This window comes from Pipistrellus hanaki (assembly GCF_964339955.1).
Source record: "Pipistrellus hanaki genome assembly, chromosome: 14".
Taxonomy (NCBI): Eukaryota; Metazoa; Chordata; class Mammalia; order Chiroptera; family Vespertilionidae; genus Pipistrellus; species Pipistrellus hanaki.
The window spans coordinates 33,103,156-33,130,703 of NC_140516.1; the positions used below are offsets into that span (position 1 = coordinate 33,103,156).

The following is a 27,548-nucleotide window of genomic DNA, read 5'->3' on the forward strand; positions in this document are numbered from 1 at the left end:
AGCGGCAGGTCCATCCCACACACCCCACCCCCACCCGTGCTGGTGAGAGGAACACAGAGCATGCACTGTTGGCCTAGGAACAGCTCACAGCTGCACCCTCTCCATCTGAAGACACTGAAACGGACGCAGGGAGTCCTCAGGCTGGTGGAAGGAAGGGATCCACAAAGAACTGGGTGAAACTGCCATGGGTGTCCGTAATGTGCCTTACGAGGCGTTTCACACGGTTTCATAAGCCGCTGAAGCTGTGGTGGCATTTGGACACCAATCACTTAAGTTGTATGTGTTTTTAAGGAATTGAGTATTTTAAGTATAAACAGTATAAGCTCTTTAAAAGCCAAAAGTGACAGCTTTACAAACTAGAAGCAAAAAGTACAATAGCTAACGCAGTCCCAAGGCTTTAATTTCTAACAAGATAAATGAGGGCCGTCACCCCTATCAACAGCAAGTTCTTGAGGCCCAACACTGGGAAAGGGACTGTGGGTTGCCCCCAACTTTGTGGTTTCTTCCTATGCCCTCCTCGGGAGCTACCGTTTTGGAATTCCAAATCTCCAATAACTGAACTTTGAACTGATCTTCTGTGGAGGCGATCTGGTCTGAGCTTCTCACCAGCTTTGCCCAATGTGACTCTGGCCAGGGCAGTGCCCCCAGCGTGCTGCAGGGCCTCGCCACCCCTGCTGGGCAGAGGCTCAGATTGGCAACAGTCTCAAGAGCCTCGGCAAGGACGACTCGGCGGCGGTGATTAGCCCAGAGCAGTGGTCGGTAAACTGCAGCTCTTTCTCCCCTTGAGTGTGGCTCTTCCACAAAATACCACGACCTGGGCAAGTCTATTTTGAAGAAGTGGCATTAGAAGTTCAAAAAAAATTGGCTCGCAAAAGAAAATTTTAAAAAATATATATTTTACTGATTTTTCACAGAGAGGAAGGGAGAGGGATAGAGAGCCAGAAACATCGATGAGAGAGAATCATCAATCAGCTGCCTCCTGCACACGCCCTACTGGGAACGTGCCCGCAACCAAGGTACATGCCCTTGACCGGAATCGAACCTGGGACCCTTGATTCCGTAGGCTGACACTCTATCCACTGAGCCAAACTTCCTTGATGATAATGTTCATCAAGGAAGGATTCAGGCTCCCCTGCCTGCTGTCTCTGCCATCCTTATATTGGCTTCATCCCCACATTTGTCATCTCAGGAGCAGGGATGGTCCTTCCACCACCGAGTTTTGTCCCCCAAGAAGATGGGGCAGAAGCGGGGGAGGGAGGGGGGGGAGAGAAAAATATCTCTTGTACTCCCTTTGTTATTTTATTCTGGAAGGGAAGCCCTCCCTCTGGTTTCTGCTTCCATCTCACTGACCACCTCCAGCTACAAGGGGACAGAGATCACCCTGTAGCCCTCTCACTGTCTGAGAGAGAGCTTGGCAAAGGTGGGAGCAAGAAAGTTGAGACTGCCAATCAAGTACTTCAGACTTAAAAATAAATCTAAGTTATGTTATTACATCTGCATATTTCCCAAAATATCTGTGAGCATAGCTTAAGCTAATTTACTCATGCTGATGTTGATTTCTATTTGCAAGTGATTTTATTTCAGAAATTTCCATTCCATAATATATGAATAATAATACCATCCTTTAAAAATTTCAGTTTATATGGTCTATTGATATCAGTTTATATGGTCTATTTTATCAAAGTGAGCTAGGAAAAGAATTGAAAATATTCTAAATGCTAGACCAATTAATTGTGTCAATAAGACGTATCATCCATATGCTCTTTCAAGTTAGTTCCTAGAATTTTCCCCAGTGGTGGCAAGAATATCTTTGGTTGGCAAGCAGCAATACCGAAGATCGTTTTCCCATCTTCCACAGGCTTGCCCTGCCTGGTACATTACATAAACGGGAGCGGCTGCAGCTGTGAAGCCAGGAATGGGTTTTGTGCAGAGCCTTTTCGGGGAGACGTGCTCTGTCTCCCTCTGGTGGACGATGATCTGAAACGAAAGCCAAAATGAAAGCTCGCGTTTATGGAAGCTCCGCTTCCTTGACCATGAAACCCAGCAATTTAAGGCAACAATCAGGTCACACGCATACTCTGCACCAGGAGTTTATCACAGAACAAAGTTTGAAAATAATACCCTAAACATCCCACAAAACACAAAGAAGATTCGATAAACTACAGTGTAATAGGACACCAAACACCCAAAACTAACAAGATCGCTTTTTTATTTCCCAGAGCATCCATGTGGGAAATCCTCATTACAGGGAGAACACTGAAGGAAAGAGTTGCCACACCCAATGACCCCATTCTGTGTGCACAGGGAAGAGACTGCACATAAACGCAACGCACATGTGGTGTCTGAGTGGTGGGGTCAGACTGGCTCTTCACGCTCCTTTGCTGAGTTTCCTGAAGGAGGTTCCAGGCACTCATCACTCCGGAGGCGACGGGGAGAGCTCGCATGGACCGAGGTCAGCAGACCTTGGGCGTCCGGATTAACCCAACGGGGAGGTGGCGGCGGCTGGCCACGGGGTAGCCCAGCAGAGGGGAGACAGTGAGCTGGGGGAGAGGCGCCCAGACTCTGAGGTCCGGCCTCACTCCCCACTGAACAGGCCGAGGTTGGGAGAGTAAGCTGGCTTATGTGAAAAGTGAAGTTTCAGAAAAGCACCAGGCTTCCTACTTTGTTCCCAAAGTGCATGAATGGACTTGGTAGCTATTATTACAGGGAACGAGGTGCAGAGTTTAAAGATCTGAGTGGAGGCTTGCATCTGTGCCTCCAGCCTGATCCCGGACACATGACTTAGCTGTCCTGAGCCTCTTTTCACCTCTGATCACTTTAACCCCAGCCCTCCCACAGCGAGATTCCTGTGGAAGATGTCTGTGAAGGTGGTCTGTGACCTACCAAGTGCTTTCCACTTACGTCAAGGTTAATGCCGGCTACGAGCGGTCCAAACTGCTGGAACGTCTTTGAGGAGTTGGACGTGGATGAGAAAAGTAACAGCGCAATAGCACCGAGCAGCTCTGCCACAGGAAACAGTGGAGCGTCCGATGTTCAGGGTGGCCGGGACAATAAATGAACGTCATGTGACAGGCAGCACGGAACAGGGATCTGGGAGTCACCTGGGCCAGGGCCCTGGCAGGGAGCATTCCGAGGGCAGGAGCCACACTTACACAAGGGAGATCGGAAACACATAAATATTTCAAGAAACGGGACCGGAGAATTTGAGAAGGGCACAGAGGACTCTCAGGGGACCGCAGCGCCACCGAGCACAATGCTCGGGGGCTGCACCACCTTCTGTGGCTTGAAACTTCGGGACAAGCAGATCGCCTTCCGAAGTGCGGGCCTGAGCCTGCTGACAAGCACAGGAGCAGAAAGATTATCTTGAAAGGGAGTCGGAGGCCAGGGCTGCACAGGTATCTGCCTAGTCTGCAGCCGGAGGCGTGGTAAGAAGATCAAAGACCAGCCGGGACCGGTTTGGCTCAATGGATAGAGTGTCGGCTAGGGTCCCGGGTTCGATTCCGGTCAAGGGCATGTACCTTGGTTGCGGGTATATCCCCGGTAGGGGGTGTGCAAGAGGCAGCTGATCGATGACTCTCTCATTAGTGTTTCTAACTCTCTATCTCTCTCCCTTCCTCTCTGTACAAAATCAATAAAATATATTAAAAAAAAAAAAAAAAAAAAAGATCAAAGACCAGCTGTCGAGGAGAGGACATTTTTGTTTTTCTAATCTTTTTTTTTTTTTTCATCTTCTCTGTAATGCCGGGGACAAATCTTTCTGGGTTTGGACTCTGACAATGCTCATAGCAAGGAGGTCAGCTTCTCACGTGGAGATTCTTATTCACAAAAACCATCTACTCTTAAGAATGTGAAACTGACCCATTTATTTGACTAAATCATGCTACCAGGTACACTTAAAACAAAAATTCACTGCTTTCTGCAGTAGGAACAATGAAAGCAGGAAACATTGTCAAATCAGGATGTTGAGAGGTAGGTTGAGAACTGGCCCCAGGAACAGTAAAAGTAATACAAATGCAGACGGCAGAGGTTAAATCCAGGCGGTTTATTGTAAACAGGGTTACCCTAGCACTCCACCACACTGGCTGTGTCACATGCTCTCTCTTCCAGATCAACTAGCTCAGAAGACTTCTAAAACGTCGCAGGGAACTTAGTTTGTCTCACAGACCTTTACTAAGCACGGAGTAAATAGTACCGGGATACAGAACCTGGGTTGTCTGATCCTGTTCCTGGACTGCAGCGTGGACCCACCTAGATGAATCCATTAGTATGCCTGAGTGATGCTGATGCTGGAGCACACCCAATACTAGTCCCTGGAAGAGCACATGCCACTCCTTTCAGATTTCTTCATGTGACTCGCTCATAAAAATAACTTGAATTTCACCCTTTTGTTTGTTTGTTTGTTTGAACAGGAGCTTAAAGAGACTCGGCTATTCACCCTTACAGTGGTGGACTCGAACACTCTCGGCTGATTTTAGATTCCTCTTGTATATACTTGCAGTTCGTTGAAAAGCTGCATAGTCTACAAATGCATAAAACCAGAAGGAAGTGATGACTCACGCACCTTCTGACGGACCGAGACTGGCCTCGCATGTGGAAGCCCGTGAGGGGAGGGAGAGAAAGACAGTTGCAGCACCACGTTTATGTGACAAAAATGGAGCCCCGCTTCCAGAGCAGCCTCCGCAGCAGTGATTGCATCACTCTCGCCCCAAATTTAGATTACTTGGAAAATGTGAAAACTGAAGATGTGGAAAGACATGATTCTACAGAAGGAAATCCTGCCCAGTGGGCTCGTGTGGAGGTAACAGGTCACTGGAAAATGCCACTCCTGACTCTGCCTGAGTTAGTGGACAGCAGGGCCTCTGTTGGCACAGGTGCCTGTGTGTGGAAGGTGGTCACAATTTCTCTTGAAGTTTTAATAACAGCAAATATTTCAAAACAGCTGTTAAAGCTATAGTAACAATTCCACTTAAAATAGTATCTCATGAGAAAAATATTTTTTAAAAGTCCACTGCAGTCATCATTTGTGTGTTTATATGTTTAGATTTACATATAAAAAAATAACTTAATGCTTATGGGACTATTAGATGGGCAGTAAAAATGGATTTTGGGGTTCTATGGAGATCATGCTATTAGAGAATCCAAGACTTTATGTTTTTATACCTCCAAAAGGTGGCTTTGTTCTGTTGCCTTTCCCATTCACAATGGGGCAAATATCTTGGTTCATATACTGACTGCCACTCGCGGTAATAAAAAGTGACAGGTGTCTACACGAGCTGATGTTGGAAAAGCATGTCACACACTCAGTGGGATCTGAGTTTCACCCTATTTGTACTTGTTAAATACAGTAACATGTTGATGGGGAAAAGTAAAACTGATGGAACACCACAAACCAACGGCGAACAACAAGAATGTCGATATAGTTCAATCAGAAAGAAACAAATCACAGTAATCCTGAGAAATTCAGTTTGGGACAAAATTGATGTTAAGGTGAGTCTGTGTTTCTAGCACTATAAAGTAGGGTATTCTAGGGTTTTCCAGCATTTGACTAGTTTGAATAAAAAACCTGTTCAAATTTTATAAAAAGATTAAAACCATGCCTTATGTTCAGCAATTTCACTAAGGAAAGAAAATTGCATTGCTTTGTTCATTATCTGCCAAATGTAATGTTCTCCATTGAATTACTTGAAACCATCAGGTAGAAAGCAAGTTCGAGGATCACTGTTTAAAAAGGTATTACCTTTCTTTCTACCTGTTTGGAAGCCTTTGCTGTCAGCCTAAGAAGCTTTTAGAAAAAAGGTAACATTTTCTTCTAATAAGTAACTATTTTAGAGAACAGGGAAGGAAGGTTCTAAAGGAATATCATTCATCATTTTAAGCATTGTTATATAAGGGAATTTCTCTTAGTAATGAAAATTTTTTTAAATATTTAAGAGGCATGTATTTTAAAAATACTCTACATCTATAAGATCTTGTAATTTAATTACTCTGGATTTTTAATGTTTCTACATAATGACATCTGACACCATCTCTTTTCCCGTGTGTGTCGCTAACGATGAACCAGAAACTCTTCGAGTGGCCAAGACGGGGTCCTAGCCTGGAAGCCCGGGATGCGTCCGCCGCACTCTGCCACGTGGCTCTTCAGAGCTTCGCAGCCATGAAGTTGATGTGTGGCTTCACGAGGGGGAACAGCGGCAGGCCGCGCTTGAACTCGGTCATGTTCTGAATCACTTCAGGCTGCAAAGGAAATAAGTTGTCTCTTAGTGCCTTTAGCCTGAAAAGCAGACTGAGCAGGACACAGACATTTTTCTTTTCTTTTCATACACTAGTTTCTGACCCATAGATTATGATCTGCTGACCTTTCCTCCCGGGCAGCAGGTCAGAGTATCTACGCAAACCTGCGGGAATGCCCCCGAGATTCTGGGCCGGAAGGAAGACCCTGGCTTTCTTGGGGCTGGCACACCGGGGGCTCAGTGCCAAGACTTCAGCAGAGTGCCTGCGGCGCTTGTGCCCACCCAGCAAGAGCCTGGCTATCTGGCCAGTTTTCCTCTTCCTGTAATTAAATGGCAGCCCTTCCAGACGGTTAAAATGCGCATGCACTGCGGAAGGGACTGGGGCCAAAGTGGCTGGACATGGCTCGCTGCAGAGTAACACAACTGTGTAAGCCAGAGGCAAAGGCAGGCGAGAGCAGAGGCTAAGTCTCTGTGCGGCAGAAAATGCAAAGGTATAGCCCCTGGGGCTGTCAGGAGGAGCAGGGGCCTGGTCAGTAAGAGAGACCTAAAGCAGAGGCTCAAACAGCCGGTGACCTGAAGCCACGAGGTCTTACACGTCCTAACGAGCGGCTCCCTCTAGGTAGTAAGTCCTCTAACAGCGCAACCTAACAAAACATTCACATTCTTACCTGTGGCAAGGGTGGTGCTTGTGACAAATTTATATCGTTTTGACACGGGAACTCTCCGACCACAGGACCTATGAGAAAACGAAGGGGTCATTGACTGAGACTAGCACACAAGAGCAACTTTAAAAATAAAATCGAAACCAGACTCAGCTCATTGCACAGCTGTACCAGACCTGGTTCGTGTGCTTCTCAGAGCCTCTCAGCTGCCTGCTCCCCGAGCCCTGCCTGCTGTCCTGCCTCCGACCTGGAGTCCCAGTGATGGCTCATGATGCTGCCATGGTTACTAATGCAGCAATTTTAGTGCCCAGGTCTGACCTCACTGGACCCTGAAGCTCTGGCCACCAAAACAGCCAAGAAAGCAGCAGGACTTATTGGTTAGGGGCAAACCTGGCCAATCAGAGGCAGGAGACGGGCAGGGCTGAGCAGATGCCCCTCTCCCTCTCCCTTCCCACAATGCTCCATACAACTTCCTCGGGATGTCCCACCCGCCACTAGCTGTGCTTTCTCACAGCACCGTGGCCAGCCTGGCGCTCTCCTCTGCTGCCTCATTCCCTCTCTGCTGGCTTTGCTAGAGCGGACCCTGTCTCCCGCCGGCTCCCCTCTGCACTTCTTTACTTCCTGATGCTCCGTAAGGACGTGGCTATGGCAAGAGACAGCTATAGGGGCTTAAAAACATAAATGTTTTTAAAAAGTCAATATTCAATACTTACATGAATCCATTTCTCTGGCAAGAACATGGACGGACACCTTATGTCTCCTGGGGGCATCCACTGCCAACATTTCCTGGGCAGAGAGAATAGCCGAGTCACCTTCCATCCCACGGAGGGACAAAAAGATGCTCTCTTACAGCAAGGAGGAGTCCGCTTCCTTTCCTTCCTCCACACTTGCAGTCCTTCATTTAAACTCTACAGACCTTAGGCAAGAATTATTCTCCCCTCCATTTCACAAATGCATCCAAGGAGATGAGGTGATGTGATCAAACCCCTACGCCTAATAAGTACCTCAGCTGCGATTAAAAACGTTCAAAGGTAGAGTCAGTGATCATTTATCTAAAGCAGCAGCCACAGTGGCACCTAAAAGGGTGAAGACAATGTATGGTTGTCAGAGAGTATCTGCTCTTGCTCCCCACCAAATAAGCTCAGGAAGGCTCCTTGTGGGCTTAGGGTGGGAACAGAGAGAAGAAACAAAAGGGAGTAAAGAGATGAATCCTAAAGCCATAATGTGCCTCACAGTCCCTGGCCCCTGGGTTTGATATCAATTGTCTCTTTTTTCTAACAGTTATATGTCCAAATTACCCCGACCATAAAAATTCCTTCATTCATTCTGCCCAAATGGGTTAAAAGCAGCAACAAGCACATAACATAGCACATACAATATTTCCTTATCGGTCAAAATCTAAATATAGAAACTAAATTTACCTTGTAGAATTTGATGATATCTTCCTTGGTAAGTGTCTTTAAATATGCAACTTCTGTATTGTCTGAAAAAGTAATCATACAATAATTTACTAATAATCCCATGTTAAGTAGCCCAGAATACTATGTGAAGTGACAATATACTTCGCTTCAACACTCCTGCGTTTCCACATTTTTAAGCAATCATCTGCTCCTACAAGTGGTAAGGGAATAAATTTCAAGTAAAATGTTAAGAGGATATCTGGCTTTCTATAATACATTTGAGCTGTTGGGTTTTGGGCTAGTCATTTCCACTTTTCTGGGCCTCAGTTTCCTCATCTGGAAATTGGGTCTAATGACTATTAACAGGGCTGTAGTGAGAATAAAAATGATAATAAATAATAACAGACAGCTAGGGCACCTGGCAAATGCTCAGTAAAAGGTCAGTACAATACTAGTAGTGAATACAACAGCTTGAAATATTACAGGTAAGGAAACAGAGGCCCAAAAAGATGAGCTGGTCAAGATCTTCAGCTTATCGGTATCAGAACGAGAACACAACCCAACTCTCCTGACTCTCAGTGTAGCTAGCGCACCCCACTGTTATTTCCGCTGGAGAAGAGAGGTGGAAGGAAGCCGGTAAGCAGAGGCTCTGGGGAGCATAGCTTTCCCGAATCTAAAAGCTCTGACACATTTTTGGAGATCCCTAAAGGCAAATGTTTGAACACCTGCCTCCAGGGCAGCACTGCCTCAAGGGAGTTGAATCTGCATATTGATCCTTTTTTCAGTGTTATGAGATAAGATGCCTACATATCCATGCTCAGAGTCTCAGGGCAGAGTGACTGAGCACAAAAGAGTGAAATAAGATTTATTATTAGTGTCTTAATATGAGATACAGGTAGATCCAGCTCTAGCTTCAGAGAAGAAGAAAAAAAATAAAGTTTTCAATAGAAAAGTTATGTTAAACTAGAGGCCTGGTGCACAAAATTCATGCATGCATAGGGTCCCTAGGCCTGGCCAGTGATCAGGGCAGAACTGCGGGGTGACAGGCAGGGTGGTCGAGGGGGCCCTGCTGGCATCCGCCTTTGCTGGCCTAGGGCCTGTGGGCAGCTCCCGCATTGAGCATTTGTCCCTTGGTGGTCAGTGCGCATTACAGCGACCAGTCGTTCCACTGGTGGTCCCGCTGTTTGGTTGATTTGCATATTAGGCTTTTATTATATAGAAGAATGGTTCTTTAGAAGTGCTGTGCTCCCACCCCCTCCCAAATCAGTACTAGACCATCACCTACAAAATGAATGGCCTCAACGTCCTTGAAAGTTACGCGTACATGCCATGAGTGTTGGGGCCCTCATTTTGCCTTACCTCTGTCAAAATTGTATTGCTGGGAGATGATTTCTCCCCAGTATTTAGCACACTCTGCAGACAGTTTCTTTGGTTTGTCTAGTCGGCGAATTGCTAACGCCTGAATGTGTTTTTGGAAGGCCTCATCTGTCATGTCCTCTATGGACTTTTCCATGGTGACTAAGAAAGCTTCCACTCTGCTTTCTAGGTAGTGAGGAGGCTTTTCAGACTGGATGATGAATCGTAAGCCCTGAATGCCATTGGCTCGACGTGGACCACTGAAGACGATATAACCTGAAACATAAACACCAGCCAGTCAGGACCTGGGCATCTGAGACTCAGACTTAAAAAAAAAAAAAAAAAAAAAAAATGTATTTCTTTACTGATTTCAGAAAGGAAGGGAGAAGGAGAGACAGAAACATCAATGATGAGAGAGAATCATTGATCGGCTGCCTCCTGCACACCACCCACTGGGGATGGAGCCTGCAACCCAGACATGTGCCCTTGGCCGGAATCAAACTTGGGACCATTCAGTCCGAAGGCTGATGCTCTATCTACTGAGCCAAGCTGGCTAGGGCAAGACTCAGACTTTTAATCTTTCAAAAATTATGCTGTCGGAACAAATAAAATCCACTTTATGGTTCTATATTATTAACCTCTGAAGAAATATGAATAATTAAAGTATCTTCAGGACAAAACAGAAGAGCTCTCTAAAGAATAGTCAAAAAGGTAGCGATAACACTTTCTTTTTAATACAAAAATAAAAAAAAGAACCCTATTCATCATTCAGCTCAACATCCCACAACGCCTAGTTTTCTGCTGGTTACTCCTTTTCAGTCTATATTAAAGTTATTCCATCCCTGTCCACTGTCCTGGCACTGTTGCCTTTCACATCCAAGTTTCTGATATGAAATTGCTTCCACCATTGAATTTTGTTAAATAACCTACTCCTAGACCAACCCCATGCAACTGGAAATCTTTAGAGATTAAACCCATGTACGACTACCTCCCCTCAACATCTTCTCTAATCTGAACTCAGGGTGTGCCCACCCCCCCTCCCGGCCCCCGCCCCGCCCTCACCCAGCTGCTCCTTGGTGCGCAGGGTGTTGAAGCAAGGCTCAGAGATGACCTGACAGAAGAGCTCCAGGAGCATGTTCTCCGAGGTGCTCTGCATGTCTGTCTGGTAGTAGATCTCGATGCCACAGTTATTGTGAACTTCATTCCTCTGCTGGTAAACAAACCACCCTTCTGGAAGAGAACAACATGTCCAAACACTTATTTAGGGCCGAGAAGGTTAGTGTTTTGTTTGGTTTTGAAAAGTTGTTCAATTTGATGTGTGTTTTTTGGCAATCCCAAACTGCAATTAATTTATTAGATTGTGAAACTCAATTCTGGGAATCCTATCACAGTGATGTGTATGTGGTGGGCCACCATTAAACATGCACTGAATTTAAAGGGCAAAGAACTTATAAATGACTAAGTATTTTATGACTAATTATTAATGCTAAATAAGATCCATAGTTAATAAAATGGACAATGCAGTGTATGTACTAGATTAGAACTAGCTAATACATGTAGAAACCTCAATAGAAATAACACCTATGTTTTAATAACCATACAAAACAAGTTAATTAATAGTTGTGCCTTTATTATCTTGAGTTTCTACTTAACTTTTATTCCCACACCCACTCTACAGGTCACTTCCCAGACTCACACCAGTGTGTACAATGCCTGACTTCTCACTGTAGAGAGGAGAAAATCGAGACCCTGAGAAGGGGCAAAGTCCAATGATGGACAGCTAGGACTAAAACTCAAGCACATTTCATCAAAATTATGAATAGACAACTATGCTTTATGATCTGATAACTTTATTTCAAGAGCAATAAATTTGAAGAAGCAAATATACAATGCTTAGTATTTAGTACTGTATGACTCAAAATTTAAGATTTCTCAGACACAGTAGTAATGACAGGGTTGCTCACTCTTCTAGAAGCTAATTTAGACATCAGCAGTGAAGAGCGGCAGAGCAGCCTGGACTTGCATTTCACCTGTTTCCCTTTTTTGACCAGGTCCAACTTGGACTAACAAACTTATCCCAGCAGCACTAAGGTTCCTCTTATCAGAAGAGGAAGGAGAACACAGGCTGTAATCCACCTTCCCATACACACTTCCAGCCTTCTCATACTCATCCCCAAATGTCTCCTTCTTCACAATGTCTGAATTTTTTCTTTTTAAACTGTTGGTATTGTCCCATGGAGAGTTAGTGAAGGACTACTTAAGATATTCATTACTGCCCTAACCGGTTTGGCTCAGTGGATAGAGAGTTGGCCTGGGGACTGAAGGGTCCCAGGTTCAATTCAGGTTAAGGGCATGTACCTTGATTGCAGGCACATCTCCAGTGGAAGGTGTGCAGGAGGCAGCTGATCGACGTTTCTCTCTCATCGATGTTTCTAACTCTCTATCCCTCTCCATAAAAAAATCAATAATATATATATATATATATTTAAAAAGATATTCATTGCTGATCAGCTGGCTAAATTAGAATGTCTCCTAACAGCTAACATTTAAAAATATATATATATCTTACTGATTTTTTAAAGAGAGGAAAGGAGAGGGATAGAGAGTCAGAAACATCGATCAGCTGCCTCCTGTACACCCCCCTACTAGGGATGTGCCCGCAACCAAGGTACATGCCCTTGACCGGAATTGAACCTGGGACCTTTCAGTTCGCAAACTGACGCTCTATCCACTGAGCCAAACCAGTTTTGGCTAATACCTAGCATTTTGAGAAGGAGATATCAACTGAGTTATTTGTGAGAATGGGGAAATCTGTGAGGGCATTTGAGAGACAAAAGAAGATAGGTCCTAGGAGAAGCTAGAGAAGGCAGGAGGTGTAATACAAAGAGGTGTGAAAAGTAGATTTCCCTTTGAAATTTTGTTTCTAGGCCTGCATCACTTTGCAACGACTGAGGAACAAGGTAGCATTAGTCTGAGATGAACCATTACCAGGTCTGTGAGGACTGGTCATGCAGAACTGTATCTTTGCACATTCAACCATGACATCCTGTGTTCAAGGTGCTTTCGTAGCTGCTCAAATGAGGCAGACACAGGCCCTGGTCTTAAGAAATGTGTAAGCTAACCAAGGACATGGAGATGCACTTCAATCCCAATGCAAGAAAAGGCTGAGCGGCTTCCATAAGGAAAGGTTCAGAAAGCTGTGCTGGGAGGTCGAGGAAGTGATCGCTCTAGCTGGGAGCTTCAAAAAAGTGTGGTGGACCAGGGGGCTTATAACATGTGTTTGGAAGGATGAATAGGTTGTAGATGTAGTTCTATGAGGAAAAGGAGGGGTAGGTGAGGGAGAGAGCAACATTTCAGGAGGGTAAAATAGTTGGGGAAAAAGACATAGACCATAAACGCATAGGGAACAGCCAATAATTGAGTCTGGCTAAAAAAAAAACAACAACAATGCTTTTCATTCCTGATCTAAATTACATCCCACTAGACAATTCTGAACAATATTGAAAATAATGCTTAATGAATTTTTATATCATCAGAAACCATTATTAATGCAAAAGTAATTTGATACTGGAACTCTGCTATATTATTACCCGTTATATTAAAATTCCTTATAAAATAAATGTTATTATCTGCACCTATATCTTTCCTAAAACTATTTCTGCCAAAGACACCTATAGGCTTCCTATTAGGTATTATAATTCTAATTTTTATAAATTTTATTTCATGATTCATGATCAACATTTCTTTAGCTTTGTGATGTTTATTTCCTAACTCCTCTACACTCAATTACCCATCAATTCCATCATTCTCTTTAAAATAATGGCCTACCTCCAATTTCACCTCTTTGGCCCACTTACTGAGAATTTCCTGTCAGAATTACCTATCATTAATCATACCTCTATAAATAGTAGAGGATCCTGTAGTTCTTTACCATAATGCAATACATTACCATCCAAATGAATTTAGTCTTCCTATAATTACCCACAATATTATGTCAAAGTTGTCCATTACCAAAGTTGTAACATTTCAACTTACTGTCAGGGAGCTGAACTTCTCTGTACCGAACCAGCTGACTGGGAAGGAGAGGTTTAGTATGAGCATGTTCAACAAGAGTGTCCTCCACCATCTGCATAATTCCCAAGGCAGCCTGTGGGAAACACAGGTCACAGAATTACAAGAGCACAAATGTATCTGGTCTGTAAAAATAAATACAGTATATTGAATAATAGTCCATGCAATATGAAAATATGCCTGTGGCCGAAACCGGTTTGGCTCAATGGATAGAGCGTCGGCTTGGGGACTGAAGGGTCCTGGGTTCGATTCTGGTCAAGGGCATGTACCTTGGTAGGGGTGTGCAAGAGGCAACTGATCGATGACTCTCTCTCATCGATATTTCTAACTCTTTATCTCTCTCCCTTCCTCTCTGTACAAAATCAATAAAATATATTAAAAAAAAAGAAAGAAAAGAAAATATGCCTGTGAAATAAACCAGCCTAGTTTACCATAAAAATGGGTTTTTAAATCTTAAATACATTTGGTCCTACTCAAATGGGTGAAAATTGGATTTGTCAATTTGCAATAGTCACTATGGTAGTAGTGAAGAGAAACAGAGATCCAGATCATCCTGATGCTGGGAAAGGCATTGCTAAAGCTGGAGGGGTACTGGTGATGGAAAGCTAGTCATCCCAACTGAATGACAGCTGGGGTTACAGCAAAGCAAAGGAGCTGAGCATAAGGTTTTGGGGTTTTTATTTTTTAAATTTTTTTTATTTTTTACAGAGAGGAAGGGAGAGAGATAGAGAGCTAGAAACATCGATGAGAGAGAAACATCGACCAGCTGTCTCTTGCACACCCCCTACCGGGGATGTGCCCGCAACCAAGGTACATGCCGTTGCCCGGAATCGAACCTGGGACCTTTCAGTCCGCAGACCGAAACTCTACCACTAAGCCAAACAGGTTTCGGTGTGAGCATAAGGTTTTATTTTTTTATAAATTACAAGAACCCTGGCTCTGCCACTGGGCGTACTATTTTGGAGACAGCATACAGCAGAGTGGCAGAGAGGGTGGGCTCTTAAGAGAGATTGCTACAGGAATTCCGGAGAGCTATCCATGTGCTAAATTTGGCCTTTACTATTTAATTTAATCCTAAAATTATAATTTTACAAATAGGAAAACTGAGCACAGACAGGTCAATATCTTTTCAGAAGATTGCATATCTAGTATGTGACACAGATAGGATTCAAATCCAGGCTTCGAATTCCACATCATGTGCTCCTAGTCACTACACCAGGGGTGGGGAACCTTTTTCTGCTAAGAGCTATTTGGATATTTCTAACATCCTTCATGGACCATAGAAAATTATCAACTTAAAAATTAGCCTGCTATATTTGGTCAAACATTTAATTAACTCATCCATATGCCTTGGCAGGGCCAGATCAAATGGTTTTACGGGCCTTATGTGGCCCACAGGCCAGACATTCTCCACTATCTTACACAGAATGAGGATAATTTTCCCCACTTCCTTCTGTGATTGCACAAGGCAGGCAACAGCAGACACACAGCCATGACAGTAGGTCCACAGTTAACCACAATCTCCTATCATTCTGCTCCCCCAGGCCTCCTTCCTTCCTCCATAGAGCAGGGAGGGCTGAGTGAACACTGATGTGCTATTATAACCACATTGTGGTGGTGAACAGCTTTAGACAGACCAGGGTAAAGAATCTCTCGCACTGATTCATGAAAGACTGCTAAAACTTTAACCACCCACCTGCTTTGTTATGTTTCCATGGAGAAGGGCTTCAATGTGCAGCCGTGACAGGAGCTGAGGTATAAAGGCCTTAAGGCGAGGAAGGGTGACATCTGTAAAGGTGTAAGAAATACAGACTCTACTTATGAGGTGTTTAAAAACAAAAACAAAAAAGTTAACTTGAGACTTATACAAGAGTTCAGAATTCAAAAATAGTAGAGAGAGTTCCTGTGTGCCCTTCACCCAGTTTTTCCTAATGTTAACATTTTTCATAACCACAGTACAATGTCAAAACTAAGAAATTAACACTAGCACATACTATTAACTAAAATATAGACTTTATTAGGATTTCAATTTTTCCACTAATTTCTCTTTTCTGTTCTAGGATTTAATCTGCAATCCCACCTCGCCATTTAGTTGTCATGTGTTGACAGTTCCTTGGTCTTTACTTATCTTTAATGATCTTAATACTTCTGAAAAGCATTGTTCAGTTCTTTTATAGAACGACCTTTATCTGGGTTTGGCTAGTGTTTTCTCATGATTAAAATGAGCTTATGTCTTACTAGGAAGAATACCTCAGAGGTGCCATGCCTTTCTCAGAGCATCGCCCGGAGGTTCATGATGCTGTACACTGTAGTACTGTTGAAGTTAACACTGAACACTTGGTTGGGTGGTGTCTGCCAGATGCCCTTGCTGTGAGTGCACTATTTTATTCTTTTGGTTATAACTAACTCATGTAGGCTCTTCAAGCAATTATGAAAAGCCCTCTGCTTATCAACGCTTACTTTTCCCATTGCAATTAATAAAAAAATTATTTTGGGAAAATACTTTGAAACTATACAAATATCCTGTTTTTCCTAAACTTTTACCTACTAATGTTAGCATCCACTGGTATATATTGCCTGTATCGATTATTATTATGGCATTCTAATAGTGAGTTTTCTACTCCCCATTTTCCTTCTACATGTACTGTCTTAGTTCTTCAATAAGGAAGAGTTATTCCTTTTCCATTAGGACCATATTAGTAATTGCTACAATGGATGCTAAAATTAAGTGACTAAAACGTAAAGAGAGACATGGAATTAACAAGTGCTTACTACTGGCCGACATCTTATAGATGTTATAAACTGTAAAGTGCGTGCTATTATCCCCATTTTAAAGATGAGAAAACTGAAATTTAGAAAATACACATTTCCTGGCCAAAATCATCAAGCTAGTAAGTTGCAGAGCTAGCACCTGATCCTTGGTCTAATTCCAAAGCGCACACTCGTCCTTCTCCATTGCACTGCCGAAGGACCCTTCACCCCCTTAGCACTCTCTGCAGGCCTACTCTCTTTGCTCTACTGAAATGATCTCATTACATTCATGCTTTGCCACTAGACTGGAGCTCCCCAATCAAAGAAACCCAATATAAATTATCTTTTTATTTTTAATCTCAAGCAACCTGGTGCATCGCAGGTAGTCTGTAAATACTGTTGGACCACACTGAACTCTGAGGTCCTTGCTATCCCATCACCTGATATAGCTGACCGGCTTAAGAGTCAGAGGGAGCCAGCCTCTCACATGAGCAGTCTCCAGAGTAAGCCACAATGACATTACTGGATTCTTGTATGTATGTATGTATGTATGTATGTATGTGTCTGCACACACACACACACACACACACACACACACACACATATAAAACAGAACAGAATGGTTACTCATTAAAGAATTTCAACTAAAAAAGTGCTGACTTTTCCTTTATAAAATATAATTTAGGAAAGTTTCACATGCTTATGAGATATTAGTATTTTAGAGCTTATTCTGCTTAAGATTCACATAACATCTGACCCAGAAACTAAAAAACTTCTGCATTTTGTTCATTCTGAATGCACGTTGTTTCTTGAAAAATGTATTTAAAATCAATTATGTGGTTATTATGGTGTTCTTTTTTTTTTTTTTAAAGGATCTCATTCTTTTGTTTTATTTTTTTTAATATATTTTGATTGATTTCTCAGAGGAAGGGAGAGGGAGACAGAAACATCAATGATGAGAGAGAATCACCTATCAGCTGACCCCTGCACACTCCCCACCAGGGATCGAGCCCACAACCCAGGCATGTGCCCCCAGCCAGAATTGAACCTGGGACTCTTCAGTTTGCAGGCTGCGCTCCATCCACTAAGCCAAACCAGCTATGGCTGGTTGTTGTTTTTTCAAAAGGCAAAATTCTTGCTATTAACTGGATGTAATTATTTTGAAGAAGAAAAAAAAAAGGCATATTAACTATCCAGATTAAAAATGTACCTGTTTCAACAACAAAAGAAAAAAAATATATATATAAATAAGAAAATACCCAGCTGGTATGGCTCAGTACTTGAGCGTCAACTTCTGAACCAGGTCAGGGCACATGCCTGGGTTGTGGGCTCGATCATAGTGTGGGGTGTACAGGAAGACAGCTGATCAATGATACTCTCTAATCATGATGTTCTGTCTCTTTCTCCCTCTCCCCTTCCTCTTGGAAATCAATAAATATATATTTAAAATACAATGTATCTGTTCTAGTGGTAATGAATTTTATAATCTGTACACCTACCCAATGCCTGAGGCAACCAGTAAAATGATTTTTCAATACTTGTTCTCCTAACTTGTCACTGAAGACATGGAAAGCCCAGTGTTACATAAGAAGTAAGGACTTCCATTAAAAATTCAACAGCAGCCAAAACCGGTTTGGCTCAGTGGATAGAGCGTCGGCCTGCGGACTGAAAGGTCCCGGGTTTGATTCCGGTCAAGGGCATGTAAAATACCTTGGTTGCCGGCACATCTCCAGTAGGGGGTGTGCAAGAGGCAGCTGGTCGATGTTTCTCTCTCATCGACGTTTCTAACTCTCTATGCCTCTCAATTCCTTTCTGTGTAAAATCAATAAAATATATTTAAAAAAAAAAAATCAACAGCAATCTTTTTCCTTATGGTAGAGCATGTAGAAAGAAAGATTAACTGGTAAAGTAACACCAAAAAATGAAAAAGATAAAATAATAAAGGGTGATGTCAATCTTCATTCTTTTCAATGAAGGACCCCTAAAAGTAATTTCATTTCATTCACTAGGCATTCATTAGACACACATGAGCATAAAAATTATATGAGATACTAAATAAAAGAGGATAAAAGGCATAATTATTACCCTCAAAGAATTTACAACTTTCAAAGAAACCTATGAAACTAGACTTAAAATTTTAGTAAAAAAACCACAAAAGATCACCCTTCAGTCTTTTAATACAGTTCCTAGTTTTTAACTGAACTAAACTGATGGGCAGCTGCCTAAATACTCCCTACAGGGTAAGATTTTCAAACCTAGTAGCCCTTTCTCCTTTTCTGAAAACAGCATTAACAAGGTAAGTGCTTTGGTCAAAATATCTTGTCAAGATGATCTCACTCATCTAGGGGAAATGATGAACAACAAAGACTGATAAACAAGAACAGACCCAGAGATAAGGAAGCATGGATCAGACTGTCAGAACTCGGAGGAAGGGTAAAGGACAGTAGGGATAAAGGGGAGAGATCAACCAAAGAACTTGTGTGGGTACATATGAGCCTAACCAGTGGTCAGGGATAACGGGGTGTGGGGGCATGCGTGGGGAGCGGTGTGGGATGGGAATGGGGGGGGATGAGGACAATATATGTGATACCTTAATCAATAAAGAAATTAAAAAAAAAAATCTTGTCATCTGCAGAAATCTATGAACAGTTCTAATTAACTGCTGTTGGTCCAGGTTGAAAACAGCAAATATGGGTAAACTGCCTGAATACCAAAGCCACTTCAAAGGTCAGCACTGTTTTCATAAAAAGTATGCAAATCTGGGTTTAGGTGCACTCTAAGTTATTAGAAAGCATACACACTAGATGTCAGGATAAAATAAAATAATTTTAGGAAAAAATGAAGGAAGTATTAGGCTATCAGTAGAAACAGAGTCTCACCATCCAGAGCTTCTTTTAATTCATCTTTTGTCCAGGCCACCTCGGTCATCAGGAGGCGGAGGTAGTACATGGCGTGCTGGTGAGGTTGTTCAGCGCGGAAATTGTTAAGAGATCGCATATACTAGGGAAGGAAGACATGGGTTCATTGATTTTATAAGTACTTTAAAAGTCACTTTGTGGACAAAAAAACCAACAAATTATAAAAATAAGTTCAAAAAACTTACTGCCTCTTTGATAATTTCAAATCTTTTTTCATCAATCTCAAAAGTAGCCATTTTCTCAATAATCTTCTTTAGCAAAATTGGCTGCTTGTCATTGTAACCTTTCACCGAGAGCTAGAGAAAGAGTTCAGGGTGTTAAAAGTCTAAAAATATCATAAGCTTGATTTGTAAACATTCAGAAAATCCCAAAACCAAGAGCTTTAAAATAAAAGTGAAATAAGAAACTCAATTAATTTAACTTTCCATGAGTATAACTTAACACTTAGGAAGATAACATTAATTATCGGTATTTACTAATAACTAAAAGCATGATTTTGCTTTTCTTAAACAAAACCAACAGTAGGAAAACTCATCTGATGCCCATCTGTGGCAGCACACACCACATCACCAAAATTCAAGTTCGCATAAAGTCTGAATTAATTATAAAATGTATTTTAAGTTTAACCTTCAAAAAATATCTAAGAAATGGTTGGCTTAAGGGTTTTACAGGTACGGTAAGAAAAATCGCAGGAGAGTGTTATCTACAAACTATTGGATCTGTCCCCATCTTGTTTATATTTAAATATTTTTTTAAAAACTATTTGGAGAAATCAGGCAGTCCCCAATTTTTTATTATGTGGCATTTTGCCACTTTTCTCATTCAGTGTGATCCAATAAAGATCCATACGTCTCACCACTTGCTTGCGGGATGAGTTCTGCTGATGTGTCAAAAGCTAATGGCAAAACAGATGTATAGGGATGATACACTGGATTTTTGCCTTAGGACAAGTTAAGCATAACAGTTTGAAAAGTGGGGGGTGCCTACTGTCATATTTCCACAAGGTGGCACCTACTACAGTAGAGGTTATCTACCTCATGAAAAACGACAGGCAAGAACCTCAGCAGAATTGAAGGTGTGCGGCCATGGAAAGCACATCACATGCTGTGGGAACTAGAGTGACAATTAGCGGAAAACCCATTTTGTCACAAACAACAATTTTTTTATATGAATGGTAATGTGCTACTAAAACTCAACAGTCAAAAGTAAACAATGGATTATTACTTTTCTATTTGGAGTTTATTTTGATCTCTGACCTTCAAATTTCCCTGGACTCTGAGAATGGTTAGATTGTATACATAATTATACATTAAACAAAAGTTACCAGAAAATTTATTTGTGTGAAGAAAAAAAGTTGCTGCAAAATAAATACAAATTTAAAACCCTAAAATCTTTTGTATAAGAACTTATAAAGAGAAGTACACAGCATATGCTCTCATTTTAGTTGTTAGTAAAACATATATTTTCAAGAAAAGTGAAGTTGAATGTGTGCCTAAGGGGATGTTAATTTGGAAATGAAATATAAGTTTGCAAATATATCACAGTGTCAAGAAAGGATCTAGTGATTTCTTAAGAGTGCATTTAACAATGATTATTTTGAAACACACTTAAAAATGGTTAATGAAGCATGCTACAAAAAAGTAAAATGAAAATGCCACAAGTATCTAAACACAGGGATTTTTTCTATTGTCAGCAGAAATAAAGAATGCTTTTATATAAATAAAATTCAAGCAGCACAACAATAGCTATGGACATCTTGCACTTTCAGATGTTAATATACTCAAACACATGAAAAGAACAACATGGCTTTCAGAATTAATATGTTAAGCATTTGAAGCAGAGGAACATGCAAGTGAATGTAGCACACATACTTGTTCACAAGATGCATTAAACTCTACTAAACCATTCATTAGTGTAGCTAAGACTAATCTGAGTTCTTCAATCATTAAAAAGGTGCAAGGAAAAAACCGTCAATCTTCTTGTTTAAAAATGCAGAAGTTAATAGTTTTCTCACGCTCAACACAATGCTTAAACGCTGTGGTGCCTTTTCTTTGGTTTTCATTTTACTTACAAGTATTGCATTCATCCCTGATGCAATGCCATAGCTCAAACCTGAGAGGCGTGCTGCATATGTATACTCTTTTAAATCATCCTTCAATAACCTGATAAACAGGTATGTCATGTTGCAATGGAGAGGATCAGCATAAATGTAGCGACTAACAAAAAGAAAAACAAAAGAAATGCTTTGATACCTCAAGCAGTGACATGGTAATGAAGAAACATGACCGAAGAGTATGGATATGCAGCCTCATGATCTGAATGGCTAGGGAAATAGTACAGGCCAACCTTATGTTTTACAATGGCAGCAAGACGTCATTCTCTGTTGTCAAAGACCAAGACTTCAGATATAGAATGGGTAAGATCTAAACCTAAATCAGGGTCCAATTTTGTTTGAGAAGAAAAACGTGACAATCTGATGAAAGATGTTAAAAGAAAAAAAATAAAGAAATCAAGGAATTGGCATAAATATGAATGGTAAATTGCTGAATACTTAAAATAAGAGCTAACTTAAAAATTAAATGAGATAATATGATTAGCCGTAAAGATAAAATAAAAAAAAAGAAATTAAATCATACCCTCAATCAAAAATGCTTCCATCAAATCAATGCAAAAAAATGTTGATGAGTGGAAGGCTCTAAGACGTGGGTACTTACATACATCCCATAGATGGTATTTTGGAGGTCATAGCTCAAGCCTGCTAGCTCTGCTGCATATGCATACTCGTTGAGTGAGTCTTTGAGGAGCTCAAGGTACAAATAGGCCATGTTACAGTGCAAGGGGTCCACATAAGCAAATGGGCTGGAAGAAAATGTTGACAGTAAAATAGCTGATTTATTACTTCCCAATGTGACATGTGGCCTTTCGAGATGGATCAAGAAACTGAATACCGATTCATATACTTTCCTGAAGATAGGGTTTGAATTCTTGAATCTGTCTCTTCTTCTCAGGAGGAAAAACACAAAGTCTAAAAAAGAAGTCTGAAACATGCCATGTGTGCTGATGGAGGCGAAGAGGGAGAGGAACTGCTTACCCCAGATGGTGTGACAGAACTGACAAGTTAGAAGGAGCTGAACCAGCCAAAAAAACTACACTCAGTCCAATAGGAGGCATGGCCGAAAGATCTAATTCAGCACTGGCATGTCCCTTTCTCCTTCTAAAACCAAGCCACACCTTGGTGGACAGGACTATATGATTGAGAAGTTTGTGTGCTACAATTATATAAAGTTCAGAGAAAAACTGTGCTCTGGCTGGTGTGGTTCAGTGGATTGAGTGTCATCCCAAACACTAAGAGGTCACAGTTCAATTCCCAGTCAGAACATATGCCCAGGGTTTGGGGCTCAATCTCTACTAGGGGGCATGTAAGTGGCAACCGGTCAATGTTTTTCTCTCCCCTTCTCCCTTTAAAATCAATAAAAACATCTTTAAAAAAAGAGGAAAACTGAGATCTGTGAAAATGTTTGGTTATCTGTGAGTTTCCCACAAGCCAATAAAGCTAGAATAAAATAATTAATTTTTACCATATAACTGCAACAAGAACTAGAAGAAGAAAAAAACTAAAATAGAAAAAAATATAAATAAGAGCAACAAAAGAAATAATTATAGAGCATGTGAGCTAAGTAGGACTACAGCGATCACCTATTTTAAAACTCCATTTCCCAATTAAGAAACATAATTTTCTTCATGTCACCTGGGCTGGTAAGCAGTAGAGTTAGGATTCAAATTTAAGTCAAACGACTTATGCATTCGACTGTATGACACTGCTTACCTTTAAGAGAAGCAACAGACTCCTCCATTGAACACACTTATTACATGCTTACTATAAAGCTAGGCTCTTCGCTAGCTACTGGGAAGAAAGAAGGAAGAAATCAGGCAAAGTCCCTGACCTCAGAGTTAATAGTCCAGTTGAAGGAGACAAATAATAAACTTAAATGTGATACACATCAGGTGGTGATGGTGCTATGGAGGAAAATTAAACAGGGGGCCGAAACCGGTTTGGCTCAGTGGTAGAGCATTGGTCTGTGGACTGAAAGGTCCCAGGTTCGATTCCGGTCAAGGGCATGTACATTGGTTGTGGGCACATCGCCAGTAGGGGGTGTGCAAGAGGCAGCTGGTTGATGTTTCTCTCTCATTGACGTTTCTAGCTCGCTCTCTCCCTTCCTCTCTGAAAAAATTCAATAAAATATATTTTTAAAAAAGAAAGAAAGAAAGAAAGAAAATTAAACAGGGGGAGGTGGGACAAGAAGATTGCTAAGATAGTTATAAGGTGCCATCTTGGCTTAGACCTGATGCAAACAAAGGAGCAAGCCATGGGAATATCAGGGTAAAGTGGAGAACTTTCAGGCTGAGAAAACAGCTGGTGCAAAGGACCTGAGGCAGGTGCCCGAGTGGCTTATTTGGCAACAAACCGAAAGTTTCACTTTCTCTCTAGCACAGTACCAAATATAACTAATGCACTGACAGAAGAGCCAGCATTTTTATCAAAAACTGATAATGAAGCAAAAACAGGGGTACAATGCTTAGCCACTTAGAGAATTAAAATCAAAGGAAAAACTCTAGTTCTACAAACATCCTCCATCGGGAAAAATCTAAGTAAATGCCGTGTCACTGAACTTTTTAAAGTGTTATTCATGACCAGTTTTAGGCAGAAACTTAAGGCACAATTCACAAAAGCCAAGACATCAAAACAAGAGTCAATGGAAGGGCTCAGCCCCACAGGCACCCATGCACCTTTCTTAGGTGGAAGTGGAAAGCTAGACAAAGCCACATCTGGGAGCCCAAAGCCCCATGGCAAGCTCAGAATGCCATTCCAGCGAGTGTCCTAAAGGCTGTGTCCACAGCAGCTGTGTTGGTGAACTGGAGAGGGCCCTAAACTAACTTTTAAAAGAGAACATGAAAATAAAATACAAAAAAAAAAAGGAACATGATTCAACTGAAATGCTTAAATTCTAATTCATTTCTCAATTTGAAAAACATTATTTTGTAATCAGATGCTATATGCTTAAATATGGATCATAGTTTTAAAATCTATAAGTATGCACAATATAATCTTATTTCTAAAAAGATTAAAAAGATATATACACACAAAAAATTCTTGCCAGAATGTACAAGAAACCTAACAGTGTGTGCTTTTAGGAAGACCAGAACACAGAGAGGACTGGTAGGAAGCAGACATTTTTAATTCTAAGAATTGCTATATAGTTTAGAATATGCGAAAAAATATCAAATGGTCTCTCAAAAGGTATTCTGAAGCCAAATGGTAAAGTACAGGCATACATCTTTATCACTCTTCACAGACGTTGAGTTGTTTACAAAAAGGCAAGATGCTCCTCCACCAGCAAAGAGGCAACTTGTTCTATTATGATACTTGTTTTATTGCAATGGTCTGGAACCCAACCCACAATATCTCCAAGGTATGCTTCTAACCAAACCAGGAATAGAGAGAGCAGTATCTGAGGGTTCCAGACAATTAATGGGATGGATGAGACTCCAGATCATTTAGTAACTATTATCTCTTCTTCCGGGAAAGTTCCAGGAATACAAAACCAAATCCATCCCAAATTACTTAATCTTTCTGTAATGAAACTTCTGGATGAGTCTATAAGTCTCCCCAGATTCCGAAGTCCTAAAGGTTAGGAAGGTCCTGCTAATAACTAACACAGATTATTTCCGTTAAAGGATGTATCCACCAATGGAAAGGAAGAGTTAACTACCAGCAGCAGCCTTCTGTTGTCTAGGCTAAGTAACCCTAATTCCTTTTATTTTTAGACATGGGTCATCAAGGAACCAAAGAAAACTTTTAGAAAGTAATTGTTGATTTTTGGAAGAAGCTTTATAGCTAGATTCATCTTACATACCTGAAAAATTCAAAGTTGAGACAAGCCTTTGGCAAGAAAAACTTATCGTCTTGTTTGAACCAGAGTTTGCTCATAGCTGTATCCTGTAATGGAGAAAAAATGAGTTATGGAAATATAGGCACATTTGGCAAAAATGTTCAATCAAATCACCCTTCAAGAAAGGAGGACAAAGGCAATTAACAGTATAGAGTTCTGTTCTGCAGAGGCTGCTGTCCCCTGGCCTCGAAGTCTACTCAGAGGGTCAGGAGGAGGGAAGTGAAAAGAAAGGACTGGCGATTCCTTCACCCTTCTATCTCCCTGGTTTAACAAGATGAGGACACAGCAGAGAGAGAGTCAGTCGGAGAAGCCAGTAATTACTGCCCTGTCCCTGTCTTTCTGGACCTGGGGAGACAGAAGGGGTTCTGAGTGTGGGGCAGCCAGCCTCCAAGGTGGGCCAACAGTTCCCTGCCTGCCGAACCAGAGTTGTCAATCTGACCAACAGAGTACAACATGGTATAACAGTGATGGTATAACATCTCCGAGATTAGAAGTGGCTTCCATCCTGATCACTCACTTTCCCTCTAGGATCACTCACTTTGGGGGAAACCAGGTGCTGTATCAAGCAACTTTATGGAGACGCCCATGTGGTGAAGAACAAAGATCTGCCAAAATCCACTCAACTTCAGCTCTGGTTGCATCCTGCAGCTCCAGTTGAGTCTTCAGGTGGCTGAAGCCCCAGACAACAGCTTGAAAAAGGCCTTGTGAGTGACCGGGAGCAGAACTACCTAATAAGCCACTTCCAGATCCTGACCCCCAGAAACTGTGAGACATTAAATGTTTATGATTTTAAGCTGCTAAACTTGAGTAATTTGTTACCCAGCAATGACTAACACGACCAGGGATGAACAAATAAGATACTATTTTGACTCTTTACTTCATTCATACTATATTAAAAATAGCCTTAGGAGCAAAGCTCTTAGCATTACAACCACACTGAGGCTGTCAGAGGCTCTTGGTGGTTCTCCATCCAAGATCAGTGAAAGGAACAAATGCATTCCCCTCGTCTTTGTTACTGGCATGTATCCTTGGGTCACTTAGCTGAACTGATTGGAGAAGTAGTCTCTGAACTTTTGGTAGCACATCCTTATTAGTAATAACAATTTAGCATATACCCAATATTTGTACACTTATTGGCTTATAAATTATATGTGTGTACTGATACTTTTTGTATTATTAAATTATATACATTATACATGGAATTAAAACTATAAAAAAGTAAAAAAAAAAAAAAAATAGCCTTAGATGTTCACTTGAAACTGACAAGAGATATAAATGGTTCTCCTTAATTTGCTCTGAAAAGGCCTATTAAAAAAAGAAACCTTTAAATCTTGAAACCTTTAAAACCTTTAAAACAGGTACATTTAAGGTAAACAAGTTTTGCCTTTCAATAACCTAACCTATAACTCATTAAAATGTAATTTTTAAAGAAAAATGGTTGTCTTAATAATAATGTAATTGCTTCAGCTAAATTAAAATTCATATTCCTAATCACTAATTCTTACCTCACTGAGTTAATGAATGTTGGGTCATTTTAAGAAAATAAAAAGAGAAAAAAAAAAGAAAGATTTATGCCTAGGGTGGTGAGTTTAGAAAAAATTCGTCTTAGTTTAGAAAAGAGAATGTGCTGTAATAATTTGATCCTTTTTCTATACAATTTTTACTCAAGGTGTGAATTAACATGAACATTCTGAAAACAAAAAGAAAACCCATGGCTCAAACACCCATCCCACTTGGCTCCATGAACTTCATATACCACTCAGTCAAAAAGAGAGCTGCTTTCGTGAAAACCGGTTTGGCTCAGTGGATAGAGCATCAACCTGCGGACTGAAAGGTCCTGGGTTCGATTCTGGTCAAAAGCATGTACATTGGTTGCGGGCACATCCCCGGTGGGGGGTGTGCAGGAGGCAGCTGATTGATGTTTCTCTCTCATCCATGTTTCTGGCTCTCTATCCCTTTCCCTTCCTCTCCCTAAATCAATAAAATATATTTAAAAAGAGAGAGAGAGAGAGAGAGAGAGAGCGAGCGCGAAAGAGAGAGAGAGCGAGCATGAGCGCGAGCTGCTTTCAAAAGCAGGATCTTCCACGCTTAGAGAGTCTAACTTTCATGATGCAGGTCAATCTACTACCTCATTGGATCTTCAGTGAATATGAAAAAGAAGCCACTATTTTTCAATAGCCTGTGGTTAAGTCCAGACTTACCATTTTTG

The 27,548-nt window shown here is 41.3% G+C and overlaps 1 protein-coding gene across 2 annotated transcripts in view; it reads right to left on the reverse strand.

Annotated features, from left to right (window-relative positions):
• Positions 1-4,027: 4,027 nt before the first annotated feature.
• The window catches only part of IDE (insulin degrading enzyme), a 72,347-nt gene continuing 48,826 nt past the window's right edge, over positions 4,028-27,548 (reverse strand). Inside the window, exons 14-25 of one of the 2 annotated variants that reach the window (XM_084904314.1) lie at positions 25,304-25,386; positions 22,103-22,247; positions 19,574-19,684; positions 19,350-19,470; positions 15,416-15,507; positions 13,684-13,795; positions 10,711-10,878; positions 9,652-9,924; positions 8,314-8,375; positions 7,606-7,678; positions 6,899-6,966; positions 4,028-6,234 (exon numbers count right to left, since the gene is read on the reverse strand). In XM_084904314.1, the coding sequence (XP_084760440.1) occupies positions 6,139-6,234; positions 6,899-6,966; positions 7,606-7,678; positions 8,314-8,375; positions 9,652-9,924; positions 10,711-10,878; positions 13,684-13,795; positions 15,416-15,507; positions 19,350-19,470; positions 19,574-19,684; positions 22,103-22,247; positions 25,304-25,386 (1,404 nt within the window). In that variant the 3' untranslated portion in view covers positions 4,028-6,138. Of the gene's footprint in view, positions 6,235-6,898; positions 6,967-7,605; positions 7,679-8,313; positions 8,376-9,651; positions 9,925-10,710; positions 10,879-13,683; positions 13,796-15,415; positions 15,508-19,349; positions 19,471-19,573; positions 19,685-21,459; positions 21,605-22,102; positions 22,248-25,303; positions 25,387-27,548 lie in introns of both variants that reach the window. The other variant, XM_084904315.1, reaches the window with a different exon arrangement.